Source organism: Bubalus bubalis, chromosome 13, assembly GCF_019923935.1.
Source record: "Bubalus bubalis isolate 160015118507 breed Murrah chromosome 13, NDDB_SH_1, whole genome shotgun sequence".
Lineage (NCBI taxonomy): Eukaryota > Metazoa > Chordata > Mammalia > Artiodactyla > Bovidae > Bubalus > Bubalus bubalis.
In genome coordinates this window covers 55,373,936-55,401,538 of record NC_059169.1, presented here as the reverse complement: position 1 = coordinate 55,401,538, position 27,603 = coordinate 55,373,936, and the positions used below count along the sequence as shown (strand labels likewise).

At 47.7% G+C, this 27,603-nt stretch overlaps 1 protein-coding gene across 1 annotated transcript in view; it reads left to right on the top strand.

Moving 5' to 3' along the window:
* Window positions 1–27,603, top strand: part of LOC102406548 (mitochondrial intermediate peptidase) — an 85,250-nt gene that overhangs the window by 14,372 nt on the left and 43,275 nt on the right. The window contains exons 5-14 of the mRNA XM_006070947.4: window positions 122–185; window positions 2,174–2,356; window positions 3,092–3,248; window positions 10,374–10,422; window positions 11,859–11,919; window positions 14,309–14,361; window positions 14,792–14,945; window positions 16,124–16,201; window positions 17,631–17,835; window positions 18,966–19,075. Coding sequence (XP_006071009.4) covers window positions 122–185; window positions 2,174–2,356; window positions 3,092–3,248; window positions 10,374–10,422; window positions 11,859–11,919; window positions 14,309–14,361; window positions 14,792–14,945; window positions 16,124–16,201; window positions 17,631–17,835; window positions 18,966–19,075 — 1,114 coding nt within the window. The remainder of the gene's footprint in view (window positions 1–121; window positions 186–2,173; window positions 2,357–3,091; window positions 3,249–10,373; window positions 10,423–11,858; window positions 11,920–14,308; window positions 14,362–14,791; window positions 14,946–16,123; window positions 16,202–17,630; window positions 17,836–18,965; window positions 19,076–27,603) is intronic.

Genomic DNA, 27,603 nt, shown 5'->3' with positions numbered 1-27,603 from the left:
TGTGTGTTGAAACATCTGGCATTTTGGCAGTAAAGTTGAAAAGGACGGATTCATTTTGCAAAAAACTGATTTTGTTTAATTATCATTACCTGTTCTGACCTGGCACTTATTTTATTTATAGGCGAGTGGCCGAACTGTTTATGTTTGATTTTGAAATCAGTGGAATCCATCTAGACCGAGAAAAGGTAACTTCGTGTTTCAGCTCCTGTTGTTTCACTGGTACTTGGTGGGTGTGTTGTTGATACCATTCCTGAATGTTGAGTGCTCTATGAAAGCTGGCCTGTCACCTCGGTAATTCAGAATCAAGGAATGACTCGAGACAGCGGGGTGTTTCAGGTGTCGTGGAGGTGGGGTGAGATGGGCCATGTCAGGAAGGACCGAGAGTGAGGAGGAAACCTGAAGATGAGTGTCTCCACGCGGACGCACAGAAGCGTCATTGAGACGCAGCGCAGGTGTGTCATCACGTGATCCCTGCTCTGGACACACCTTCGACATCCTTTCTGGTCACTTCCCTGTCACTTCTCTGGGGGCTGCTCTCGGACAGGGCACGGGGGACGTGGCACACTTTTTAAGAGAACTCGACATAAAGCTGCCAACATAACCTGTAAGCCACGAAGGCCTGTGTTCTTGCTATATTCTTTCCAGGTTATTCCTTACTTACATTTTAAGGTCTCGTGAATATAATTAAAAAGTTTAAATTCGAGGAAGTGTGTCGTTAAGCGGTCATATAATAAATATAACAGTTTCAAAGCGTTCACAGAGCTCCAAGTACTGTGTGTTTGCATGTTTAATTCTCCTTGAAGGATGAAATGACATGCTTAGCAGACTGTTGGCGAAGTCAGGAAACAGTTTTTATTTTTCCAGGGGTTGTAACAGGTGATCAATTCTTTGAAATAGCTAATTTTATCACTTTTTTTGTTTTAAGTAGTAAAGGCTTTGAGGAAAAATCTTGAAACTAGAGTGTAATTTCCAGCTATCTTCATTGTCTTGTTTTGCCCCTGGTCACCAGTAGGTGGTGACAGATGACCATGTCCGAAACAAAACAGGCAAAGAGTAATCGTCTGAGAAGTCATTTCCCCATGAAGTTTGATTTTTCTATATTGAAATTTTTTGTTACTAAGATACAGTTCATTTTTTCCAGTGTCTTATCAAGGGTACACCTGCTCTGTTCATATTTATATTTATCTTTTAAGAAATACGCTTGGTCATCCTTCAGCGTCAGAGTACAGTTTAGAATCTGTCCATAGCCGTTGCCCCTTCCCCGGGAAGGCTTGCCTGTGGTGTCACCTGAAGCCCGTCGTGAGTCCGGGGCCTGTTTGGCCGTCTCGTGATGAGCAACTGAAGATTCCTCCTTGTCCCCAGGAGACCTAACCGGTTATATGGGCGATGGTTTTTAAGTTTGATCCCAAACATGGGGTGCCCCGGTGACAGCACAGGTTGGCTCAGGAGGCTGTGTCCTAGGGGTGACCAAGGAGAAGATCCGCCCCGCTCTGTCCGTCGTGACTGGCACAGACTGGAAACTGCCAGATGCACGGCTGGGGGCTGTGGTCTCCCACCCGCCCCCCGAAGCGGGTCCAGCCCAGCCCCCCTTGCCTCTGGGCTGCTGCCCTCCTGTGGCCGCTCCAGCAAGCCTGGCCGAGCTTTGCCAGTGCCCTTCACCACACTTCACTGAAGAGCTGCGTTAATTGCACCTTCCTTCCCTTGCCCTTGTATCTCATCTCTTAAGGCTGAGTCTGGTTTCTAATCTGTGCCTCAGATACTGTCGTACCAGACAGATTCATCCAGCCCACTGCTCCCTTCCTCTCTTAACTAGGGTGTTTTAGGAGCCAGGGAAGGACTGTACCTCCCATTGTTCATTTCACAGACATGTTGTATGACCTAGACATGAACTAGAACTCCAGGAGTTACGCACATCTGAAAGTACAGAAGCGCTGTGGAACCATTAGGATACTTCCTGGTGAGGATATGAAATACCTGCCAAAAGCAGAGAGTCAGCATTTGTAGACAGTTATTGTGTATTAAACATTATGATGCAGTATTTGGTATTCATTTTATCACTTAGTTAATACCTTATTAAAGTAAAATTCAACTTTATATGTTGACTGGTGTCTTTATAGAGAACCAATTTGTTGTGAAATGTTACTTTAAATAACTTGACTACCCCCACATACAGCGTAAAAGAGCTGTGGACCTGAACATTAAAATCTTGGATCTGAGCAGCGCATTTCTCATGGGAACCCACTTGCCCAACACGATTGAGAAGCGCCTCCTGCCCGAAGGCATCCGGCATCACTTTGAGCTGGCCGGGGACCACGCGGTGGTGGACAGTCTGCGCGCAGAAGCACCCGACGACTTGGTGCGTGGGTTCCGTCCTCTGTGTAGTTCCAGCCTCGTCTGGGGCCGTGGCTTGTGACCCCGAAATTCGGGGATCACATGATCACACCTTTAAAAATACATTAATGTTTACTAAGCACTAAAATTGACTAGGGATGATTAATTCTGTGAAAAACTGAAAGTGAAAGTCGCTCAGTTGTGTCCGACTCTCTGTGACCCCATGGACTGTACAGTCCATGGAATTCTCTGGGCCAGAACACTGGAGTGGGTAGCCTTTCCCTTCTCCAGGGGATCTTCCCAACCCAGGGATCCAACTGGGGTCTCCTGCATTGCAGGCAGATTCTTTACCAACTGAACTATCAGGGAAATGGTTTGAATAATGAAAATGGTTTGATTATTCCTGTTCTAAAGAGTTCCTCATTTTTAAAGTATGGTGAGCGACACCAGCGCTGGCCGTTCCGGGGACTCATGCTCTAATGCACGTAGTCTCACCTCACCTGGCTGATGGTGTCTCACGTGTGCCAGGTACAACCTCGGCCCGCCTGGCCCTCTGCCCGTAGTGGAGAACTCAGGCCAACTGTGGTGTGTCTCCCAGACTCGGTGATGAGCCCAGAAGCTTCATCCAGCCTGTGTAAGGCCTTGTGTTTAAGCTTTGCTTACCTGCAGAGTAAAGTGGTGGGAGGTAGCATGTGTTATTATCATATAGGACTTTGTATCTTGGTATGTGTGTCTTTTACCATCCACTTTTTAAACATAGGTGCGAGAAGCTGCTTATAAAATTTTTCTTTATCCCAATGCTGGTCAATTGAAACGTCTAGAAGAGTTGCTCAGCAGCAGAGACCTCCTGGCAAAGTTGGTAGGATATCCTACCTACTCCCACAGGGCCCTCCAGGGAACAATCGCCCAAAGTCCAGGTGAGCCTGTTTACCCAACTCTTAAGGACAAAACAGGGCTTTTATGAAGCTGAACTTCTGACTCTAAATAGCTAAAGTTACTGTGCTGTTTTTAATATACTTGGAGACCAGTTACTAAGATACTTTGTTTCTTTATTAGGAATGATTTTTAAACAGACCTAATCATTTAGAATATATTTGTACAACTAGTGTACTTTATGTGCACTTTGAGTAAGTCATTGAGTTAGACAAGGCTGTGGTCCATGTGATCAAATTGGCTAGTTTTCTGTAATTGTGGTTTCAGTCTGTCTGCCCTCTAATGCCCTCTCTCAGCACCTACCGTCTTACTTGGGTTTCTCTTACCTTTGACGTGGGGTATCTCTTCACGGCTGCTCCAGCAAAGCGCAACCACTTCTCCTTACCTTGGACGTGGGGTATCTTCTCACGGCCACCCCTCCTGACCTTGGACGTTGGGTGTCTCCTCATGGCCAGTGGTCCTGACCTTGGACGTGGGGTAGCCCCTCACGGCCACCAATCCTGACCTTAGACGTGGGATAGCTCCTGCGCTGCGCAGCTGCCGCTCTTTGTCTAACTCAGTGAAACTAAGCCATGCTGTGTGGGGCCACCCAAGACAGATGGGTCATGGTGGAGAGGTCTGACAGAATGTAGTCCACTGGAGAAGGGAATGGCAAACGACTTAAATATTCTGGCCTTGAGAACCCCATGAATAGTATGAAAAGGCAAAAAGATAGGACACTGAAAGATGAACTCCCCAGGTCGGTAGGTGCCCAATATGCTACTGGAGATCAGTGGAGGAATAATTCCAGAAAGAATGAATAGACGGAGCCAAAGCAAAAACAACACCCAGTTGTGGATGTGACCGGTGTTGGAAGCAAGGTCCAATGCTGTAAAGAGCAATATTGCATAGGAACCTGGAATGTTAGGTCCATGAATCAAGGCAAATTGTAAGTAGTCAACAGGAGATGGCAAGAGTGAACGTCGACATTCTAGGAATCAGCGAACTAAAATGGACTGGAATGGGTGAATTTAACTCAGATGACTATTATATCTACTACTGTGGGCAAGAATCCCTTAGAAGAAATGGAGTAGCCATCATAGTCAACAAGAGTCTGAAATGCAGTACTTGGATGCAGTCTCAAAAACGACAGAATGATCTCTGTTCGTATCCAAGGCAAAGCATTCAGTATCGCAATAATTCAAGTCTATGCCCTGACCAGTAATGCTGAAGAAGTTGAAGTTGAATGGTTCTATGAAGACTTACAAGACCTTGTAGAACCCCCCAAAAATGTCCTTTTTATTATAGGGGACTGGAATGCAAAAGTAGGAAGTCAAGAAATACCTGGAGTAACAGGCAAATTTGGCCTTGGAGTACAGAATGAAGCAGGGCAAAGGCTAATAGAGTTTTGCCAAGAGAACACACTGGTCATAGCAAACACCCTCTTTCAACAGCCCAAGAGAAGACTCTACACATGGACATCACCAGGTGGTCAGTACTGAAATCAGATTGATTATATTCTTTGCAGCCAAAGATGGAGAAGCTCTATAGTCAGAAAAACAAGACCAGGAGTTGACTGTGGCTCAGATTATGAACTCCTTATTGCCAAATGCAGACTTAAATTGCAGGAAGTGGGGAAAACCACTAGACCATTCTGGTATGACCTAAATCAAATCTCTTATGATTATACAGTAGAAGTGAGAAATAGATTTAAGGGACTAGATCTGTAGACAGAGTACCTGATGAACTATGGACAGGGATTCGTGATGTTATACAGGAGTCAGGAATCAAGACCATCCCCAAGAAAAAAAAATCCAAAAAAGCAAAATGGCTATCTGAGGAGGCCTTACAAATAGCTGTGAAAAGAAGACAAGGGAAAAGCAAAAGCGAAAAGGAAAGATATACCCATTTGAATGCAGAGTTCCAAAGAATAGCAAGGAGAGATAAGAAAGCCTTCCTCAGTGATCAATGCAAAGAAATAGAGGAAAATAATAGAATGGGAAAGACTAGAGATCTCTTCAAGAAAACTACAGATACCACATGAACATTTCATGCAAAGATGGGCTCAATAAAGGACAGAAATGGTATGGACCCAACAGAAGCAGAAGATATTAGAAAGAGGTGGCAAGAATACACAGAAGAACTATACAAAAAAGATCTTCATGACCAAGATAATCACGATAGTGTGATCCCTCACCTAGAGCCAGACATCCTGGAATGTGAAGTCAAATGGGCCTTAGGAAGCATCACTACGAACAAAACTAGTGGAGGTGATGGAATTCCAGTGGAGCTATTTCAACTCCTAAAAGATGATGCTGTGAAAGTGCTGCACTCAATATGCCAGCAAATCTGGAAAACTCAGTAGTGGCCACAGGATTGGAAAAGGTCAGTTTTCATTCCAATCCCAAAGAAAGGCAATGCCAAAGAATGCTCAAACTACCTCACATTGCACTCATCTCACGCTAGTAAAGTAATGCTCAAAATTCTCCAAGCCAGGCTTCAACAGTACGTGAACTGTGAAATTCCAAATGTTCAAGCTGGATTTACAAAAGGCAGAGGAACCAGAGATCAAATTGCCAACATCTGCTGGATCATGGAAAAAGCAAGAGAGTTCCAAAGAAACATCAATTTTCTGCTTTATTGACTATGCCAAAGCCTTTGACTGTGTGGATCACAATAAACTGGAAAATTCTGAAAGAGATGGAAATACCAGACCACCTGACCTGCCTCTTGAGAAACCTGTATGCAGATCAGGAAACAACAGTTAGAACTGGACATGGAACAACAGACTGGTTCCAAATAGGAAAAGGAGTATGTCAAGGCTGTATATTGGTCACCCTGCTTATTTAACTTATATGCAGAGTACATCATGAGAAACCCTGGGCTCGATGAAGCACAAGCTGGAATCAAGATTGCCAGAATAAATATCAATAACCTCAGATATGCAGATGACACCACCCTTATGGCAGAAAGTGAAGAACAACTAAAGAGCTTCTTGATGAAAGTGAAAGTGGAGAGTGAAAAAGTTGGCTTAAAGCTCAACATTCAGAAAACTAAGATCATGGCATCTGGTCCTATCACTTCATGGGAAATAGAAGGGGAAACATTGGGAACAGTGGCTGACTTTGTATTTTTGGGCTCCAAAATCACTGCATATGGTGACTGCAGCCGTGAAATTAATAGACGCTTACTCCTTGGAAAGAAAGTTATGACCAACCTAGACAGCATATTAAAAAGCAGAGACATTACTTTGTCAACAAAGATCCATCTAGTCAAGGCTATGGTTTTTCCAGTAGTCGTGTATGGGTGTGAGAGTTGGACTGTGAAGAAGGCTGAGCGCCGAAGAATTGATGCTTTTGAACTGTGGTGTTGGAGAAGACTCTTGAAAGTCCCTTGGACTGCAAGAAGATCCAACCAGTCCATCCTAAAGGAGATCAGTCCTGGGTGTTCATTGGAAGGACTGATATTGAAGCTGAAACTCCAATACTTTGGCCACCTGATGCGAAGAGCTGACTCATTTGAAAAGATCGTGATGCTGGGAAAGATTGACGGCGGGAGGAGAAGGGGACAAGACGAAAGAGGATGAGATGATTGAATGGCATCACAGACTCAATGGACACGAGTTTGGGTAAACTCCGGGAGTTGGTGATGGACAGGGAGGCTTCGTGTGCTGCAGTTCATGGGGTTGCAAAGTGTCAGACACGACTGAGCAACTGAACTGAACTGAGTAAGTCATACTTTTTATTTCATTGATGAATCATTGATGATGATTTGCATTATTTTTGTTTTAACTCAGCTCGTTTCTGTGCTCAGCCTAACCACACTGGTTAGGATTAGTGTGGGAGTGGATGGGTGATCAGTGCTCCTGCTGGAGGCAAGGTTGAGTGTAGCCCAGGTCATATAAGATCCCTCCTTTCAGAGAGAAGAGGGCTGCTTCTCAAGGTTGGGGGTGGGGAGCGTCTCTGGGGGGGTTTGTGAAAAACTTACCTTGTCGTTTGTTGAGTTCTTTATGATTCATCACGTATAAGAGAAAATGTATCACAATGAAAACAGTGTAATTTTCAAAGGCATTGATTAAATTACAGTTACACTTTAGACCCAAGTCCTCAGTAGGGTGGCCGTGTCAGGGGGTTGTTCAGACTCGCTGTATTTTCAGGGTTGAATCCACACGACTTGGTGTCGGGCTGAGTGGGAGGAGATGGCAGTGGACACCATGGGTTTCCGTCCGTGCATCTGGATAGAATTGTGGGGTCACTGGGAAAGGCCCTGCAGGGGAGGGTCACACTTGCTGCAGGCTCCATGCTATCTCTCTCCATCTGGTGTCCAGCCCTTCTTTCTCTGTGGGGCCCATAGCTTCTTCCAGGTTTTCTTGAAGCCACCTTGCCTTGTTTCTTTCTCTCTAATGTGTGTCTTTGGGGTCCAGACGGGGTTCCCACATTTGAGGAGGAGCACGGAGGAGAGTGGGAAGGAGTGGGCACAAGTGGAGAAGGTTTGTGCTCGGGGAGTTAGGTTTGAGCAGGGCTGTCGGTGGTCGGCGGCAGGGGGCACCATGAGGGGTGCAGAGAGCAGCTGCAGGAGACGGGGCGGGAGGGCACGTTTGCCGTCAGGAGGCTGCAGGGCTCCAGGCTGCTGGTGGCTGCGCACATGGTGAGACGTCACATTCAGGCACCTGAAGGGAGAGCCAGGCTTGCGACTGAGCCACTGGGAAGACAGGGAGTCCTGCCGATGGGGTTGGGGCAGGGAGCACGGTGGTCCAAGTTCATGAGATGCTGGTCGGTGTGCAGGTGGCAACCAGGGTGGGCGATGGATGGGACATGCTGGGACGAGCGCTGGGGGCAGCTGGGGCTGACACAGGCGCCCAAGCGGCAGCCAGCAAGTCCACAGCTCACGGGGTGGTCCGTGGGAAGGTGTCTTGGAGCTGGACTCTGCACACACGGTTGTGTACGGTGTGACCTGTGTGCTTGGGGGCTGCAGCGTTTAGTTGGGGAGCTTGGACAGGGCCACGTGAGGATAAATCTTAGTCCTGGTCAGTGTCCTTTAGTGCTGAACGCACTGACCAGGCACCACAGGGCCCTAGGGTTTTAGGAGCTCAGGAGGTTTACAGACGCTTGGGTGGCTGTGGAAAGTTCCATGAGGAAAGTGAAACTGGAGGTGGGCAGTAGGGGCCAGTGGGCAGAGGGCAGGGAGGTGGGGCGAGGGCTGGCAGGCCACGGCGGGCGCCCCGGGACCAGCGCTTCAGGGGCCTGTCTTCCAGGAGCCGTGCGACTGCCTTCAGGCGGTTCAGACTCGCTGCTCTTCACAGGACAGTGTTCCAGGTAGGTAATCGAGGTAGATGTTTCCTGTTCAAGAGAGCTAGAGAAACAAAATGGGTGAACGTCAGTACAAAATTATTTTCAAATAAAAAGCACACACAGATAAATATTTGAAAACAGTACCCTGTGCCCACTGGTTTGACATCCTGAAATAAGGTTTTATTTTGAGCTAAATAACAGTTTTTTCCTAAAAGTCTTAGCACCATCTAACACTATACACCAAGCCGTGTTTACGGGTGGGATCTCTGTTGATGGTGACTAGAGACCATGGCTTCCTGTAGCAGGTCCATTCCTTCCTCAGCCTTTTATTTACTCAGAAACGAGATAAACTGAAGAGGGCAAGAAATTAAAACCATGTAAAAGATCATCTGAAAACATAAAAACAGCGTTTGTAGCTTACTCTAAAATATGTATGAAAAGCTCTATACACGTGAATCAGCGCCTAAAAGTGCTAAATTCAAAAATTCTCATGAAAAATTTCCTGTTACGGGAAATAATCGTAATTCCACTGCATTGCTTTTATGGGTTTCTGCAATATAATGACTTATGGCTGAAGTATTTTAAGTAGTTAAAAAAAATTCTGACAGCCTAAATTTTTTAATACTTGAGTACAGTCAGTTAACAGTATTGTGATAGTTTCAGATGAACAGTGAAGGGACTCAGCCACGTATATACATGTATCCATCGTCCCCCAAACTCTGCTCCCATCCAGGGCTGCCACATGACATTGAGCAGAGTTCTCCATGTTTTACAGTAGATACTTGTTGATTATGCATTTTAACTATAGCAGTGTGTACATGTCCATTCCAAACTCCCTAACTGTCACCCCCGCCCCTCCATCTGGGGCAGTAGTTAGTTCTGTAAGCTTGTCTCTTTCTGTTTTCTAAGTTCATTTGTATTTCTTTCTAGATTCTACATTAATGGATGTCATACAATATTTCTCCTTGTCTGTCTGTCTTCACTCAGTAAGACGCTCTCTCGGTCCATCCATGTTGCTAAATATGGCATTATTTCATTCTTTTTAATGGCTGAGTAATGTTCTGTTGCATACATATACCACATCTGTATCCGTTCCTCTGCTTGGACACTTAGGTTGCTTCCACGTCTTGGCTGTTGTAAACAGTGCTGCAGTGAACACTGGAGTGCATGTATCCTTTCAGATCATGTTTTTCTCCGGATATATGCCCAGGAGTGGGACTGCAGGGGCGTGTAGGAGCTCCGTTTTTAGTTTTTTAAGGAACCTGCGTACTGCTCACCACAGTGGCTTCACCAGTTTACATTCCCAACTTCGATGTTGTAGGGAGGAGAATCTAAAGTTCTAATGTTCTAATTTTGCTACATTTTCTTCCAATATAGATCCTGAACAGATTATATTCTGCTGTGTATTTAAAAAGAAAAACATTTACTCAGAAAAACATTGGTTTTTAAAATCTGATGTTTCTAAATTGTGCAGACTTTTATGAACAAATCAGTCTAGCTATCAAAAAAACTGAGAAACTTTTTTCCTTTATACATATAGATATAGAAAACATATAAATAGATATAGAAATAGATTGAGATTTTGGATGATTTTCTTTTGCTTCCTCTTAGCTCTTTTTTTTAGGGGGAGAGTATCATCTAAGGCTCTGGAGTTTATGGTGTCAGCTTTGATGAACTTTAATTTAGAAGTGTCGAGTATTAGGAGCCCTGCTTTCCTTTGAGATTCCATCACTTTAAAGACACTGTATAGTATGGATTTATGGTCACAACATTGTAATTTTAACATGTGTGTTCATTTTATTTCATGTAAAGATATTTTCTTTGGGATTTTCATTTTAGAGACTGTCATGGAGTTCCTTGAGAAACTATCTGACAAACTCTCCGAAAGGTTTGTTTTTTTTTTTTTTAATTCCGCTTTTTAGAGTACACATGATTTAGCTTTTTTTTTTTTTTTAAAGACTTTTAAAGATTTATTAAAAGCATTAGGAAGTGGCCCATGAAGAATATAGGTGTTGAATATCGGGTCGGATCTTACACTGACAGTGAGCTGCACTTGGAAAGCTCACAGCCCTCCTCTGGGGGTGACTGTCCCGAACGCTTGGGCCGTCCTCTGTAACTAACTCACCAGTCGTCTTCAGCAACTCATTACTGAGGTGGACTGTTTAAAATCTCCCAAACCTTTTTTGAAACTATGTATTTTAGCTTGTAATGAGCTGGTCACCTAGTCTTGCTCTTCTTTGGGCGTAAATAACAGGTGGCTCACGTCTGCTGTGTTGTGTGTTAGAGTGCCCAGTGTTTGTAACTCAAGGCTCTCTGCTCTTGGTGGTCCCTCTGCCACAGTGCCGGCCTTCCCCCTGCCCAGCCCCCTTCGGCCTGGTCCTCGCCACTCTGGTCGTGCTTCTCTGCGGGCCGAGCCCCCAGGAGCTTTCAGACCCCCAGCACGAGGCCTCCAGCATGAGGCTCGGCAGGGTCGTGGAGGACCGCGGTCTTGGCTCTCCTGTGGAGCTGTCTAACCCCTGTTCGCTCCTTGACTGCACCCCCATGTTAAATTTTAGCTCCAATTTTCAGTTTGTGTTATAACTACTGCCTTAGAACCCAGTCCTCTCTACTTTGCATTATATTTATTAGTTCTGAAATGATCTTTCTTATTCTTAATGCAGTGAACTGTTGTGGCTTTGATAGAATGAAGTAGTGTCAATTATGCAGTTATTGGAGAATTTATTCTACTTTGCTCTGCTAGTTAAGCTTTATTTGTTCTTTTTTCACTTGTTTGTAGCTATAGATATTTTAAGCAAACATTATCTTCAGATTTTTTTAGTGAAGATTTTTAAATTACATTTAGTGAACTATATTTTTTAATTATATTAATTCTAACCAAAACTTCATATTCTGTAAATATTAAGTGCATGTGTGATTACGGCCCAGCTAAGTTTTTTGATAGGGGAAAATGATAAGTGGTAATCTTAAGTAAAATCTTCTTTTAGAGAAATTAAATTGTTAGCCTCTTTTTTAAAGTATAGCAAAAAGTAGTGATTTGAAGCTTACTGATGAATACTTTGCATATTCTTTAACACTTAAATTTTCCAAATTTTAGTACTTTAAGACAAATATCTGCTTTTTAAGGTAAAAATTACAGAAGTTTACTGATGTATGTATCACTGTCTCTTCTAACACATGGAAAATTTGGATTAATACTAGTTTACATTTTTACTACAAATTACTACTACTATCATGATTACTGGAAAGTAGCAGAAGCAAACTCGTCTTTTATAATCTACTTGTGAAAATTTTGTCCTTGCAACTAATGGTAAACCTGTTTTACAGAACTATGAAAGATTTTGAGATGATTCGAGGGATGAAAATGAAACTAAACCCTCAAAATTCTGTAAGTGGCCATGCTGAGTTTCTTTTCCTTTTACTATTTATTTGTCTCCCTGGGTGTTAGTCGTGGCGCGGGGGGCCCTCGGGGCGGGCTCTGCAGTTGTGGCTCGCGGGCTTAGTTGCTCTGTGCCGTGTGGGATCTTCGTTACCCAGCCAGGGATCGAACCCACATCCCCTGCCTTGGCAGGCGGATTTCTCCACCATTGGATCACCAGGGAAGTCCAGAGGTATTTCTATTATAAACAGTCTGTTGGCTGAGGGCTCTGTCTTTTGGCGCTGGGAACCACTCCCCGCTCTGCGCTGTCACTGTGGCCCTGGCCGCGGTCGTCTCTCTTCTCCCGGGTGACGCGTGTGCCTGAGGAGCTGGTTTTCTGGCCCGTGTCCTGCTCCCTTCTTGTATCCCAACTGCTTTCCTGGTGCCGCGGCTCTGAGTTAGATGCTGGAAGGCCTCCGGGCTCCTCCGGAGGGAATTTTCTGATGGGCCTTGCCCGCCCCCCCCGCCCCCCCCTTTGTTTAACGTTTTCAGAGAGTTCTCAGGCTGTCTTCCCATTTCCTAGCTTTCCCCCCACACCCTCCTTGACCTGTGGGCCCTTTCTATTCCACTGCCCTGGGGCCCCAGCCACTGTCTTCTGCCCCCACCAAGGCCTGCAGTGCCCCTGTGCTCCTCTCACTCACTTACTGCTTTGCTTTCCCTTCATTTATTTTATATTTATTTTTTACTGAAGTGTAGCTGATTTACAGAAATGGCAACCCACTCCAGTGTTCTTGCCTGGAGAATCCCAGGGACAGGGGAGCCTGGTGGGCTTCCATCTATGGGGTCGCATAGAGTCGGACACGACTGAAGCGACTTAGCAGAAGCAGCAGCTGGTTTACAGTGTTGTTCTTTACTTTTAAACTGTGGCTGACATCTGTGGCTATAATACTTTGGCCACCTGATCCGAAGAGCTGACTTATTTGAAAAGGCCCTGATGCTGGGAAAGATTGAGGGCGGGAGGAGAAGGGGACAAGATGACAGAGGATGAGATGGTTGGATGGCATCACCGACTCGATGGACATGAGTTTGAGTAGGCTCCGGGAGTTGGTGATGGACAGGGAGGCTTGGCGTGCTGCAGTCCATGGGATCACAAAGAGTCGGACACGACTGAGCGACTGAACTGACTGACTGACATCTGTGGGCCAGCAGATGCTATGCGTCTGGGTCAGGAGAGGAGACGGTGTCTAAACTGAACCTTTCGGACCCCGTTCGTAAGAATGGACTCCCTGTTCATAGAGCTCTGCTCAGAGCCTGGAGTTGTGTTTCTAAGCAGTATACTTTCCAGGAGGTGCTGTTGAGTGACTCAGAGGACAGCTCATGAGGGACTGCTGCACAGCAGGCAGAGCTCGGGGCCGGGACACTGTAGGAAAAGGGAAACACAGCCTGCCCTCCCGAAGCTTACACCTGGGGTGGAGCGAGAGTGAAGACAGGAAGAGTCAGCCTGCACAGTCCTGCCGGGTGGGGGCTCGAGAGGGAATAGTGCAGGCAGGCGGGTGGAGGGGCCATCTCGTAAGGCCTGGGCAGTGATGACCCCTCCAGGGAGATGGCACAGAGCAGCCCTGGGAGAAGCGAGAGGCCCGCGACAGCCAGGGACGAAGCCCAGGCAGAGAGGAGCACGAGAGGCCGGCACAGGCCAGGCCTGGCTCTCAGAGGCTGGGCTCAGGGGTGTGTGAGGGTAGGTGGAAGGTGGGGACGCACTGGGGGCCAGCACACGTGGACTGTGCACCTGAGCCAGGCTGACTGTGTCTGGCCCGGCTGCTGCCCTCTGTCACCTGCCAGCCTGCCCCCCGGGGGATGGTGGCCCCTGCAGGGTTCCCAGCTCTGTTACCGCTCTGCAGCCGGCATCAGGAACGATTGTTCAAGTGCTTCTTGATGACGCGTTTTCTTTGCCAAGTTCAGGGTTAATTCTTCTGCAGCTCTGTCTGAACTGCTGCTTTCATTCCTGGGATCCATGCTAAGCTTCCTGCGTAGGTCCAGAAAGGACCCTAGTCATGCCTTTAGTTCCCCGACCCCCCTGCACTGTCCTATGGATTAACATATGGGCCATATCTGGGGTAGATTTCAACGTGGCTAATTTCATCTATTAATGTTGACTTTTAGAAGTTCACATTTTAGAATGACATTTGTCTGCCTTTTCCCCCAGTTCTGCAAGTATAGCTGATTTCTGCCTCTCAGCTCATTGATTACAGGAAAGGCAGAGTAGAAAGTAAGGAATGAAACTCTTGCCAGATGATGAGTTACTAGGGTTTTTATAAAACTTTCCTGATACAGTAACAGGTTACATTTTATAAACTGGCTGCATTATTGATGAAAACTGAAATCATCCCAGCTTTCCTAACGGTGAGCTTCTCTGCTACAGGAATTGATGCCCTGGGACCCCCCGTACTACAGTGGACTAATTCGGGCTGAGAGGTGTGTGTCTGAAGAAGTGCTCCCGTGTGAGAAGGCAGGATCGATGTGTCTTGAGCATCTGCCCACTAACTGGGTAGTTGTGCTTTCACTTGGCGCCCACGTGGCCAGTGCCTGCCCAGCGGTCACTCCTGGTCCGGAAGCTGCGCTCTTGGGCCTGTCCCCCGCAGCCTGTCCCTGGGCTTCTGTGGTTTCCCTCTGTAGACCCCGTGAGTGTCTCCCCGTCTGCCTCTACCCCTGGTGTCTCCCTCACTACCATAGTAATCAGTCTGCTGCTCTTCTGAAGAAAAACAGGCCTGAAAACCCTCTTCCAGAGTAGAGACCCACTTCATGATTCAATCCTTCCTTGACTCCTGGTTTATAAATAAAGAGTGAGCTTCACTCCCCTCTAGAAGCTGAAGCTCACAGAAATGCGGCTGCTTCTCCTCGGCAGGTTCAACATCGAGCCCAGTCTCTACTGCCCGTTCTTCTCCCTGGGCGCCTGCATGGAGGGCCTGAGCCTCCTGTTCAACAGGCTGCTGGGGGTCTCGCTGTACGGGGAGCAGCCCGTGAAGGGCGAGGTGTGGAGTGAGGACGTCCGCAAACTGGTGAGTGCCCGGGGCAGAGTGCACTCCCATCTGCGGGGCCTGGGACCCTGTCCACAGTGCTTTAATCCAGACTGCTGCTCTGGTTCAGGACACTGTGAAAACACTGTTCTCTAGAATCCACTGTTGCAGGAAAGTAGGGTAAACACGTAGCAGCAGAGTTCTTTCTCTGAGAGAAAATACTTTTCTGAGGAGTTGGATAGAAGGTTGATCCCACGTGTGCACCGGCGGCTGGGCGGTGGCCCGTGTGCTGGTGTGAGTCCTGGACGGTCACTCCGAGCCTGGGGCCCTCCCATTGGGGCCCACTTCATGTGAGCTGCTGGTGTTGCTTTTCCTGGTGGGGTTTGAGGGTTTGCGGCCCTCAGGCTTAGTGCTCTGGCTTAGCGCACCGTACTCTGATCACTGTTCTCTAATAAGCGTGGACTGTCTCCTCGTTGCCTGACTGTGTTTGATGATTGTAGATTAAGCTTAGTTACCGAGCAGCCAGCAGTCTCCTGTGCGTCACACAGGTGGATAGCCTGCAGCTATGCCACGAAGGGAGAGAGCGTAACAGGAGAGTGCCAGGACCCAGTGCAGGCGATGGAGGGGCTCGTTCAGGAGGGAGCCCCCTGCATGGGCAGCTTTCCCCAGTGCCTTGAGCAGTTCCTGGCACCAAGTGGATGCTTCATGGAGGCTTGCTGGAGTCCCCAATAGTTGAGGTTCTGTCCGGTAGAGGCCCCGCTTATGCAGAGGTGGATGGAGACCCTCTCTCCTTGAGCTGTGCCTCACGGGGCTGACCCAGGAGGAGGCTTCGCTCCCTGCTCTTCGGCTGAAGCCTATGCCACTGTGGTTGGTGTGCGGGCGTCCTCACCTCCTGGGCTGCAGGAGGGGTCGCTGTGCTGCCGTCCTGGGCTGGCTCAGGCCCAGGGAAGAGCCATGGCATGGGGGCTGCGGTCAGGACCCAGGGCTTGTTGGGAGGGTTCCTCTCCCGTCAGAGTTCACCAGTCACCCCAGAGACACAGCAGAAGAGGCTGAAGGTACGGTGGACCCACCTTGAGGTGACCTTGGAAGCAGAAAGCCATAAAATGTCTGCATTGGTGGCTGTTGGTGTTCTGAGTGCAGGTTCTGGTGTTTGGAATGTGTTTCTACCTTTGGAAGTTCTGATGGCTTCATTCACCAGTAAATCAACCTTTTTTTCCTAGGCCGTGGTTCATGAATCAGAAGGACTGCTGGGGTACATTTACTGTGACTTTTTTCAGCGAGCAGACAAACCACACCAGGTGATGCTTTATTTACAAACCAGTCTCTCTAGAGTGATCAGTAGCTAATGTGTATTAATGTTAACTTTAGCTCTCATTTTTGTAGTTACTAATGTTTAAAAGACATTAACAGTGGTGACTAAATATGCATGTTTGAAATTGGGTAGAATTTAAAGACGGCAGAAGTTACGAGGTAGTTACAGAAATGTGTATCTGCTGTTTTCATCTGGGTCGCGGTAGCAATGATTGTAGTGATGAGTGCTGTTTTAGGAGCCTGTCTGTGTGCCTGCCAGTGCCTGAGCCCTTCTCATGCACCGCTTTGAAAGTTTCCCTCAGCCTTTTGAACTCAGTCCTGATGAGATGAGGACACTGAGGCCAGAGAGCTGAGGTTACTTGCCTAGAGTCACACAGTCAGAGGTGCGGGGGTTGGAGCTGTCCGTACGCGGCATGGGCCTGCTCTAACACTGCACAAGGTGTGTCTCTGAGGAACCTTGTCAACCACCAGTTGCTCCTTGTGTGAAACCACAGGCCAGGTTTCCAGATCAGTCAGCTTCAGCAGTTCTGAGCAGTTGGACTGGAACTGTCAAGAATTCAGATTATAAAGTTATAACAGAAATAATGGTACCTTGTATTTAATAGTGATCCACAGTTTCCACAGCGGTTATAACAGACTAGTTAATGCTCTGGCATTTGACACGGTGGAGGGGAGGCTGGTGGAGGTAACCAGTTCTCAGGAGATGTGGCCAGCAGGTCTGCACGGCAGGACCCGAGTCAGGGCCATTGGCCGCTGCATCCTCTGTTCCTTCACTGTGCTTGAAAGGCTGGAGAGTCCAGGTTTGTGACCTGGGTTCAGGTTTGAGGTGCCACAGCCCTAGCTGTGTGTCCCTGGACACATGACTTAGTATTTCCAAGACTTGATTTGTTTTCTCATTTGGGAAATGAAATACCTGCCTCGTAGGTTTATGTGAGAAGAAATGATCAACTTTTGTATGTGGACTGAGAAAGTGACTCAGGTTCCGTGCTTTGTGACAGTTGAGAGCTCGTCACTTCGGGCGATGGAGACGGTGGTGGGGTGTGTGGCCTGTCTCATCGCTGGCCACAGAAGGGGCTGTTAACACCAGTGTCCCTCCCCCCGTGGCTGCCTTTCTCCCTGCCCTGAGCATCTCGAGCGTCTGAGCTCAGTGGTGACCGTGTCTTCAGCTCCTGGAACGTCAGCTCAGCATGTCTTTGGAGTGAATGAATGAGTGTCAACATGAGCTCAGAGTATTATTGGTGTTTTTAAGAAAGTAACATTTCAGCAAAGGAGAAAGTGTTGGGAAAAAAGTATAAATAAAAGAACAGAATTAAGGTAACACTTGTACTCACTCATTTTGATAGAACTTTGCATTCATTAAGACTTGCTTACCTTTTAGCTTCTGATCGTTTCTTCACTGGTCTTGTTTTCTTAAAGGATTGCCACTTCACCATCCGAGGAGGTCGTTTAAAGGAAGATGGGGACTACCAGCTCCCCGTGGTGGTCCTCATGCTGAACCTGCCCCATTCCTCAAGAAACCTGCCCACACTATTGACTCCTGGGATGATGGAGAACCTTTTCCATGAGATGGGACATGCCATGCACTCGATGCTGGGACGGACTCGATACCAGCATGTCACTGGTGAGCAGGAGCTCACTCAGTAGGACTTCGTTTATTGCAGTTCTTTAAATACACGCTTTTCATCTTAGTTGGAAAAAAGCCTTTTGTTTAGAAAACCTGTGGTCATTGATCAGGTGGCTTCTTCTTGTCCTTCCACCTGTGATCCGACCCAACCCTCATACATTTTTTCCGTCCATGACGACAGTTCTCACCAAGGCTGTCTGAGTGCCTGTCTCTCCAGTTTGTACCATTTTACATTCTGCTGTGTTTCACGTGGAATTTACGTCAGTGGCTGTGTGTGTGAACAAGCACGCCTTCTCAGCTCCAGCACAGGCTTAGCAAGTGAACAAGTGAATGTACACGGCCTCTTTTTATCCAAAACCAGTCAGAAAACTTCAGGGCATGTTAAAAGGCATGGCCAGGCCCTTACTGTCTCTCTTCTGCGTCCCCTGCATAAAGCCGTGGTTTTCCTGCTGATGACAGCCCCCCTCGTCATCCTCTCTAAGCTTGCCATCAGACGGGTCAGCCCTGCACCACCTGGGCAGGTGTGGTTCTTAGTATTCAGCAGCTAACTTTACACACACAGTATTTGGGGGAGGAGGAGATATTTTGAAAAGACTGCAGATGGTCTGGACAGAATCATAAAGTGCCGCCAACACGTTCTTATAGGATTTGTTAAAGTAATTTTGAGTTTGAAATGTTGCCTTTCTATATTGAGGGTTGACTTTGTTCCAGAAATAGTAGATAAAATACCTTTAAAAGGAATGAGGGATACTGGCTTTTGGTGATGGAATTCAGTGCGTTCAATTAGAATGCGTTCATTGTAAGAGTGTTGTAATTCGTGTGCCAGGTGTAGCCTGGCGGAGCTGAAGACGGTTTTGTTTGTAGAGGGTGTGAGCTGTTGCTTTACAAGTGCTTTACCCAGCTGTGCAAATATTTTGTTTTGCTTCTGATACATGGGAAAATGTATGAGATGAGTACAAACTTTCCTGCAAATATGTGCAATAATTTTATAGAAGTAAAATATTGATTTAATGAATTAAAGACTATCGTAGTTCACCAGAAGTACAAATAAAAGTGTAAACGAGCGCCTGTGGTGACGCTGACATACTGCCACGATTCCTGCCGACCTCTCCTCTCGCCCCTTCCAGGGACCAGGTGCCCCACGGACTTCGCCGAGGTCCCGTCTATCCTGATGGAGTATTTTGCCAACGATTACCGGGTGGTTCACCAGTTTGCCCGACACTATCAGACAGGCCAGGTAGGGCTGATGCGTGCGTGTCCTTGGGTGTGGTAGGGGCAGCTCTTGGGACCCGCCGGCCGGCACCGAACGCTTGCTGCCTCTTCAGGCTCTTCTCCAAACCAGACTCCTCCTCCTGATTCCTGACTCGCTCCCTCCATTTGTCGCTGTTGTGCCGTGAGGGGGACAGGCAGCTGCCCTTGTCGTGCACCGGCGGTGCTGTGTCTGGTCCACACACCATCCCCCTCGGAAGCACTGCGTCCTGTCTCCAGAGGCGACAGGCCGTCCACGGAGCCTCAGTGCTACCTCGGGGAACTTCTGCTCTTCCTGCCCTTTCTGCTTCTGAACATTTGTTTCTCCGTCTGAATCTGTTGTTTCATAAACTGTGATGTCATATTTCCCTAATACGTTTAGTTAGCATCTGTATGAGGCCAAGTCTGAAAATCCCTTAGGTTCTAGTTGTTGTCGTCTAGTCGCTCAGTCGTGTCCAACTCTTGCGACCCCCCTGGACTGTAGCCCACCAGACTCCTCTGTCCATGGGATTCTCCAGGCAAGAATACTGGAGTGGGTTGCCGTTTCCTTCTCCAGGGGATCTTCCTCACCCAGGGATTGAACTTGCCTTTCCTGCATCTCCTGCGTTGGCAGGTGGATTGCTTCCCACCAAGCTACCAGGCACAGGTTTAACTAGCACCTTGTCGTGTTAGAGATTTTACTTCCGTAGAGGAGGGTTAAGGGAACCATGCTCTGCAGCGAGTTAGCTCTGAGCTGGCGGTTAGCATCACGTGTTTCCTGTCCGCGCGCCCCCGTCCTCTCGGGGCTTTGATGGCGTGCTGCTTCATTAGGTATGTGTCCCCTCAGTCTGCACCTCCCTGAGTGCCTGGATATAGTCGCGTTCATCTTTGAATCCTCAGCATTTATTTACTTAACTTTTTAAAATATATCTGTTGCATTTTATATATTATGTAACAGGCAGTGCAGTTAAAGCAATGAAATGAATTAGGAAAAGAGATGATAAGTCCATTGGATTTGGAACTCAGTTGTTTGTAGGAAATCTTTACATAGCAAAACTAAGCATCTATGCTCACAGGCTGCTGCTGCTGCTAAGTCGCTTCAGTCGTGTCCGACTCTGTGCGACCCCATAGACGGTAGCCCACCAGGCTCCCCCGTCCCTGGGATTCTCCAGGCAAGAACACTGGAGTGGGTTGTCATTTCCTTCTCCAAAGCATGAAAGTGAAAAGTGAAAGTGAAGTTGCTCAGTCATGTCCAACTCTAGCAACCCCATGGACTGCAGCCCACCAGGCTCCTCCGTCCATGGGATTTTCTAGGCAAAAGTACTGGAGTGGGGTGCCATTGCCCTCTCCGTGCTCACAGGAGAGCCTATCAAATCCTAATTTGTTTTTTTTTTTTAATTTAAAATTTATTATAGGTCTTTATTTGTAGAATTGTCAGCATTTAGAATTGTGCCAAACACAAAAGAAATTGAAGAACTGGGCAGAATCAGTAAAAGGGTCCAAGCCACCTTTGTGACTTCTCTTTCCAGTTGTATCTCTGGATGCATGATGTGAGTTGGCCGTGTCTATTCTTTGGACTTTGTTGTGTCTGTTATTGTCAGTGTAGGGTAATGGTTGAGTTCTGGAGAGCTCTCTATCGTACTCTATTTGAGTTTGTTAAAAGGACAAAATAGAAGGATTAGTAATCCAGTCAGCTACCTGTTCATCAGCCTGCAGAGAGTTGCGCTGGGGATTATGTAAACTCAGCCAAGAATACAGACGCACGTAGCCCCTCGCCTGGCAGCATGTCCACCGCGGCTCCACACTGGGGGCTGGGAATGGGGAGGAGACCTGACTGCGCTCCTCCTTGAAGCCTGAATCGGTGGACACTGAGGGACAGTGGTGTGGGGGTGGCCGGCGAAGGGTGAGGAGACTAGAGGTGGCCCCTGAGAGCCGTGCAGAGGTGTCTAAGAAACCAAGGGCAGCAGGAAAGGAGCTGTCTGAGGAGCTTAGGCTTGTAAGAGGCCTGGACACACGCACGAAGGGCAACTGCAGCTGAGCAGCGTAGACCCTTCAGAGTAAGGCTGAAATTCACCACAGATAATGAGTTTACAATTACTGTTGTCCCTTTCCAGAACAGTCAGGAAAACAAAGAAGGGCTAGAACCCCTGCTTGGAGGGTGATGTACCATCTCTGAAAAGTTCCTATTTTAATCCTGAATTCTTCAGTCAGAAGAACCATTTTTGAATAAGATCGCTTCAAGAAAAGAGTATGAAGTGAAGTCCACAACTCCTCTTCAGAGATGAGACCGGAGGAAAGCAGCAAGCTGCTCTGGATTAATTCCAGGCTCAGACTCAGGAGGGACACCCAGCGGGCTGAGGGGTCACAGACACAGCCTCCACAGCAGGAAACCATCCTGTGATTCCATGGAGACTGGCGAGCCCGCCAGAGGCACAGGGCACAGGTGCTCGGGGGGCTTGCTCTTCCCGTCGCTGATTAAACGCCAAGTGGCTGGATATTTTCATTCCAAGGGCAGGTCTCGCCCAAGGGCAAGAGTTCATTCCTCCAAATCTAGGCCTCTGTAGATAAATAACATGAAGGCCCGGAAGAGCACTTGTGGGTGCATCTTTGTGCTTCGTTTCCTGCCCCGCTGGTCTCCCCGCTGGCCGCCTGGTGCATCCAGAGGCTCTCAGAGTCAGGGTTACGTCTCCGTGACTTATTAACCCCTCCCAGTCTTTTATCTGAACTCAGCATCCCAGAGCCAGCAGGTTCCTGTGGTCGAGGAATTAGAAGTATGCCTCTCAGGTCCACAGGTGGCTCACAGCTGCCAGAGGAAGCAAACCCCAGGGCTGCTCATTCAAGGTTCAGACTGTCTTGACAGTGTCAGGGCTGCAGCAGGGCTTGTTGCAAATTAATCTTAAAACCAGTAGTGCAGAAATACAGATTTGGTGGCAGCTCATATGAAAGGGTCCAGGTTTTTAGACGTGATGAACCCACTGCGGCTCGGCAATCGGGAGGAAGCTCCTTCGATCTTGGTGCCCGTGGGCTGTGTTGCGGGGCCTGTGGTGTCTGAGGAGCTGGGGTGTCTTCCTTTTCTGTGCTTGTAGGCTGTGGCCTGCAGCCTGACCCCTTCCAGATGCTGCTGTCTAGCGCAAGGTTATCTGTGAATGGCCTGCTTGTCTGGAAGCACGGCTCTGTCCTCCCTTAGACATCTCCACACACAGGTCCTTTCCATCCTAGCAAAATGCACAGGAGGTAAAACACGCCAGGTTAACTGCGTGTCAGCGATGTTTTGGGGTCAGTGCGCCCAGGAGCCATGCTCCCCTCTCGCCACCAACCACCACCCCCACCAGACACTGTCCATCCTGCAGAGCTGGGGCTGTGCGCATCAGACACTGAGTCTCTTCTCCCTTCCCCAGCCCTGTCAGCCGCCAGTCTGCTCTGTCTCCAGGAGTCCGACTCTTCTGTGGACCTCACTGAAGTGGATCATGCAGCATTTGTCTCTTGTAGTTTATCTCATTTAGCACAGTGCCTGCAAGGTTCATCCCAGCGGTGGCCTGTGTCAGAACAGCTTTCCTTTTAAGGCTGGGTTGCCATCTTTGTGTGGGTGGACCACACCAAGATGGTCAGCCTTTCTTCTGCTGATGGACACCTGTGTTGCTTCCATATTTTGGCTGCGGTTGGTTCGGCTGCTCCGCAGCTCAGAGACAAGTGCTGGTGGGAGTGGAAGGTTGCTTTAATCAGGAGGCAGCAGCCTGGGGGAAGGCGGACTCCTGTCCCAGAACCCCCTCCAGAGAGTCTGCTCAGCTGTGAGGGTTTCTGAAGGGAGGGAGGGGAGTGATCTCAGTTAATCTTTGAGGTAGGGGTCAGAGTCAGAGCCAGCCCTGCTTCCGCCCCCGTGTGCAGACTGGTGGACTCCTCTCAGTCTCTCTTTAGACTGTTTACACAGTCTTTGCTCACAAGGCTCCTGAAGGGAAAGTGATCTAGTCGTCTGTCTATTCCTTGTTCTTCATTTCCCCTTCTTAAGGAAAGAAGCAGCAGGTTATGGGAGGCATTGCGTAATCCAAAGATGGGAAAGGTGCTCTGGGGCTGGAGGTGAGCTATAGGGTCGCTTTGCTGCGGGGACAGGGCGTGAGGTCCCTGCGGAGAGCCCTGCTAAAGGGCTGCCTGCAGGGAACTACCTGCAGGCCCCTGTGCGCCGGCGTTGTTTCTGCGGGATCAGGGCCGGGGTCCGTCCTCCATAACGTCTCACACTGATCCAGGGCGCCGTCCTCTCGGAGTGGAGATGGGGCTGGAGCTTCTTACTGACAGTGTTAGTCTTCTGCTCACACGCAGGCAGAACAAGCTGTAGTTACTCTGATTCCCTGACTGGTAGGAGAAGCGGGGCTCCTCCTGCTCTTGAGGCGGGTCTTGGAATAATCGTGAAGCCAGAGGTCAGTGCTAGTCAGGCTGGAGCCGCTGGTGTCATGGCTGCAGTCTGGTCGTTGTGAGCATAGCCTCGCTGCCCCGCGGGTGAAGGGGCTCGTTCTGAGTCCCTGATGCCCACTCACTCCCCTCGGTAGTCCCCAGGGTTTACACGCTCTGTGCCAGGAGCCGGAGTGAGGGCAGCTGGGTCCTTGTCCCTGCAGCCCGGCAGCGCACCGCCCCTCTGCAGGCCTGCCCTTCCCTGACCCCTCTGTCTGGTCCCTCTCCCCCCAGCACCCCTCAGTGCATCTCAGGCTATGGGGGCTCTTCTGTTCCTCGTGGGGTGACAGGAACATAGGTGACTTAGAAAGCACCCTGAGAAGAGGCTGCCACTTCGTGTAAAATTGAGAACTTTCCTCTTAGGAATGATGTAAGAATCAGGTTTTAGACCAGAAGAAGAAGCTGCAGTCTGTCCTACAATATTTGAAGGACACCATGTAGAGGAACAGGATAGAACTGCCCTGTGTCGTCTCAGAAAAAGTATGACCTGGAGCAGTAGAGGGAAAACAAAGCTGATTTCAGTTCAGTGGTTTCTTCTCGGAAAGGATCGGAAAGGAGATGCCTCTGAAAGTTTTTGTTTTTTTGCTTTGCTTTTCCTGGTGGAACCCTTTTTAACAAATAATTTTGTTTGCTTATTTTTGGCTGTGCTGGGTTTTCGTTGCTGTACGGGCTTTTCTGTGGTTGTGGCGAGGGGGGCTCCGCTCCTGTCTAGTTGCGGTGTTGGGGCTTCTCACTGCGGTGTCTTCTCTTGCTGTGGAGCTCGGGCTCCAGGCGCGTGGGCTCGGAGTTGTGGTTCCTGGGCTCTGGAGCACAGGCTCAATAGCTGTGGCCCGCAGGCTTATTTGCTCCGTGGCATGCGGGATCTTCCTGGATCAGGGCTCGAACCTGCATCTCCTGCCTTGGCAGGTGGGTTCTCTACCACCGAGCCACGAGGGAAGCCCAAGAGTTACTGCATTTTTCTGCATCTTTTGAGGTAATTGGGTGGTTCTTTTCTGTTTATCTAGGTATGTCATGAATGTTGGTATTAATGCTAGGCCCCCTTCACATGCCAGGACTGGGCGACATTGGTCCTAGCTTATTTTTTGTAACACACATGCCAGGACTGGATGACGCCGGTTCTAACTTACTGTTATTTGTTTCTTGTAACACAGCACTGGCTTTGGTTTGCTCATATTTTGGGTCTGGAGGATCTTCTGCATCTGGGCTGGTGAGGTATTGGCTGTGGTTTTCTGGGTCCTCTCACTCTCATGGTGTGGGCATTAAGTAGATCCCGTTTCATAAGATGGGCTGCAGAGCTCCTCCTCCTCCTTACGGGCACTTTTATGAAATAGTAATAATCTGTTTTGCGAAACTTGGTCAGAATTCATCTATAAAACCGTTCAGGGTCTGTCATTTTCTCTGTGGGAAGATTTCTTAAATGACTGATTTCCTTCATAGTCACAGGACTCTTTGGCCTTCTTTAATTCTGAAGTAAACTTTGCTAACTTGTAATTTTCCAGAAATGTATCTGTCAACCCAAGTTTTCGAGTTTATTGGCATAAAGGTATTTACAGCCTCTTTCATGCTTCAGGTCCTGCGCTTCTGTCTGCCTCATTCCTAATACTCTCCTCTCGTTTTCTTCTCTGCTAATCTTGCAGAAGCTTGGTGTCATTGTTAGTATCAGGAGTCGTTGCCGAGAGCTCAACAGACGCCTTGTTTACGCTCCCTGTCTTGTTTGTTTCAGTTACTGTTTCTGTTTTTATGATTATTCTCTGCCTTCTTCCCTCACTTTCTTAAGGTGGACACTTAGCTGACTAGGTTTCGATTTTATCTGACACGCGTTTACACGTTAATGCTGTAAATTTAAACTATGTGACGAGATGGCTGGATGGCATCACTGACTCGATGGACGTGAGTCTGAGTGAACTCCGGGAGTTGGTGATGGACAGGCAGGCCTGGCGTGCTGCGATTCATGGGGTCGCAAAGAGTCGGACACGTCTGAGCCACTGAACTGAACTGAACTGACGCAGTATTTTAGCTGCATGCCATGATTTTCATACAAAATATTTCTAATGTTGCTTATTTCCACTGTAATTTCCTCTTTGGGTTGTTTCAAAGTGTAGTTTAAATTTTTTAAATCTTTGCAGAGGAGTTTTTTTTTTTTTTGTCACTGTGTCTGTGCTCAGTTTTGTCCGACTCTTTGTGACCCCACGGACTGTAGCATGCCAGGCTCCTCTGTCTGGGATTCTCCAGGCAGGAATACTGGAGTGGGCTGGCATTTCCTTCTCCAGGGGATCTTCCCGACCCAGGGATCAAACCCACATCTTTGTGTCTTCTGCATTGGCAGGCAAGTTCTTCACCACTGAGCTACCTGGGAAGCCCAGTCTTTTTATTATTGATGTCCAATTAGTGCAACTGGTATTGCTTTTTGCATTTTATTGATACTTACTTTATGGCCCAGTGTGTTATCAGTTTCTGAAATGTTTTGCTTGTGCTTGAGGACACTGTGTATTTTCTAACTGTTGAGCTTGGGGTTTCGTGCCCTTCTGTTAAGTTCTCCTTTCAGTTGTGTTGTTTAGATTTTTGACAGCTAACTTCTGTGACCTAGCAAAAGACTGAGAGATGGAAAGAAGGCTTCCACTAGGACACAGCTTATATCATTTTTCCTCTTAGTTTTGTCTCTTTTATTTTTAATTGTTGAGACTTCATTTAAAGCAATTTTAGGTTCACGGCAAAATTGAGGGGAAAGTATACAGACTTGCCACCCCTGTCCCCACTCACGCACAGCCTCCTCATCGTGGTCAGCATCCCCATGGGGTAAGGGGCGTGGAAAGGCGGGATGAACTTACCCAGGCGCGTCACTGTCTCCCCGAGTCCACAGTGTCTGTTCTGTGGGTCTGGAGAAATGTATAATGACGTGTGTCCGGGGTTACGGTGTACACAGAGTAATGTCAGTGCCCTACAAGTAATTTAATTGACTTTTGCTCTATTTGGGAATATTTTGTTGGATTCATAGAGTTGAGCCATTCCTTTCTTCCTCAGGTGTTAGCCTCTTGATCTTCATACTGCTTCTTGTCTTAGAAGAGTGTCTTCTTTTTTTCTGGTGGCTTTGTAACCTTTGTAACCTCTAGCCATATTACTGATCACCAGAGATGTTGTCAATTCAAGAGAAGCTACACTTTTCCCATAATTTTGTCTGTTAGCCGTACTGAAACGTTTCTTGCTCTAGTTATCTTTCTTAGAAAATATTTATCAAGCAGTAAATAATAGAAATTAACGTTATTTTGTGGTTTTTTCTTATTTAATTTGTCCAGCAATGGGTGAAGTAGGTGGCACATAATTTATCCATACTTTGTAGAAACTGAGGTTAAGTAATTTGTCAGAGGTCACCCAGTAATACTCAAGCCAGTATGATAACATTGTGGGTGTTTTCTTTTTCCAGTTTTCCCTAGTTAAAAGTCTCTTCATGTCGTAGGAAACGGTTTGTGCTTCTTACACAGCATGTTTCACAAATTGAGACCCTTGCATTGTGTTTCTGAGTGCAGGTACAGCACGCTTCACAAATCCAGGCCCTCGAGTTGTGTTGCTCAGAGTGCAGGTCCGTTGTTGCATTGTGGCCTGTTGAGTGTTGCGTCATCACGAGCCTGAGCCTGTTGCCTTCGTTTGTGAGTCAGCCCGAGGCTAAAACTGCCTCAGATCTGTTTCCAGGGAGTCACACCGCCTTGTAATAAATCTTCTCTTGTCATCCTCCCAGGAGAAGTGAACACGGACTGAAGGTAAAAATTATAGAGCAGTCAGAACTGAATTCCTTTTGGCAAGTTAAGTTGTTTTGAAATGTTTCTTCTTTTCAGCTTTAATGCTTCTCAGGTATGTCTAGACAAGACCATTGAACCGGAGGGCAGAGACGGGTCTGACCCCAGCCCCACCGCCATGCACAGGTGGCCTAGGTCAGCCAGCGCTCATCTGAGACTTGTCTGCTCTTTTATATAAAGTAAACAGAAATTAAAAACTAATAGCTCCCTACTCACATCAGAAGTTCTAGTCAAATTTAGTAATATATGCAAACTGAAAACAAAGTATCATTGGAATTTTTTTTAGAAAAAATGGAAGCTAGAC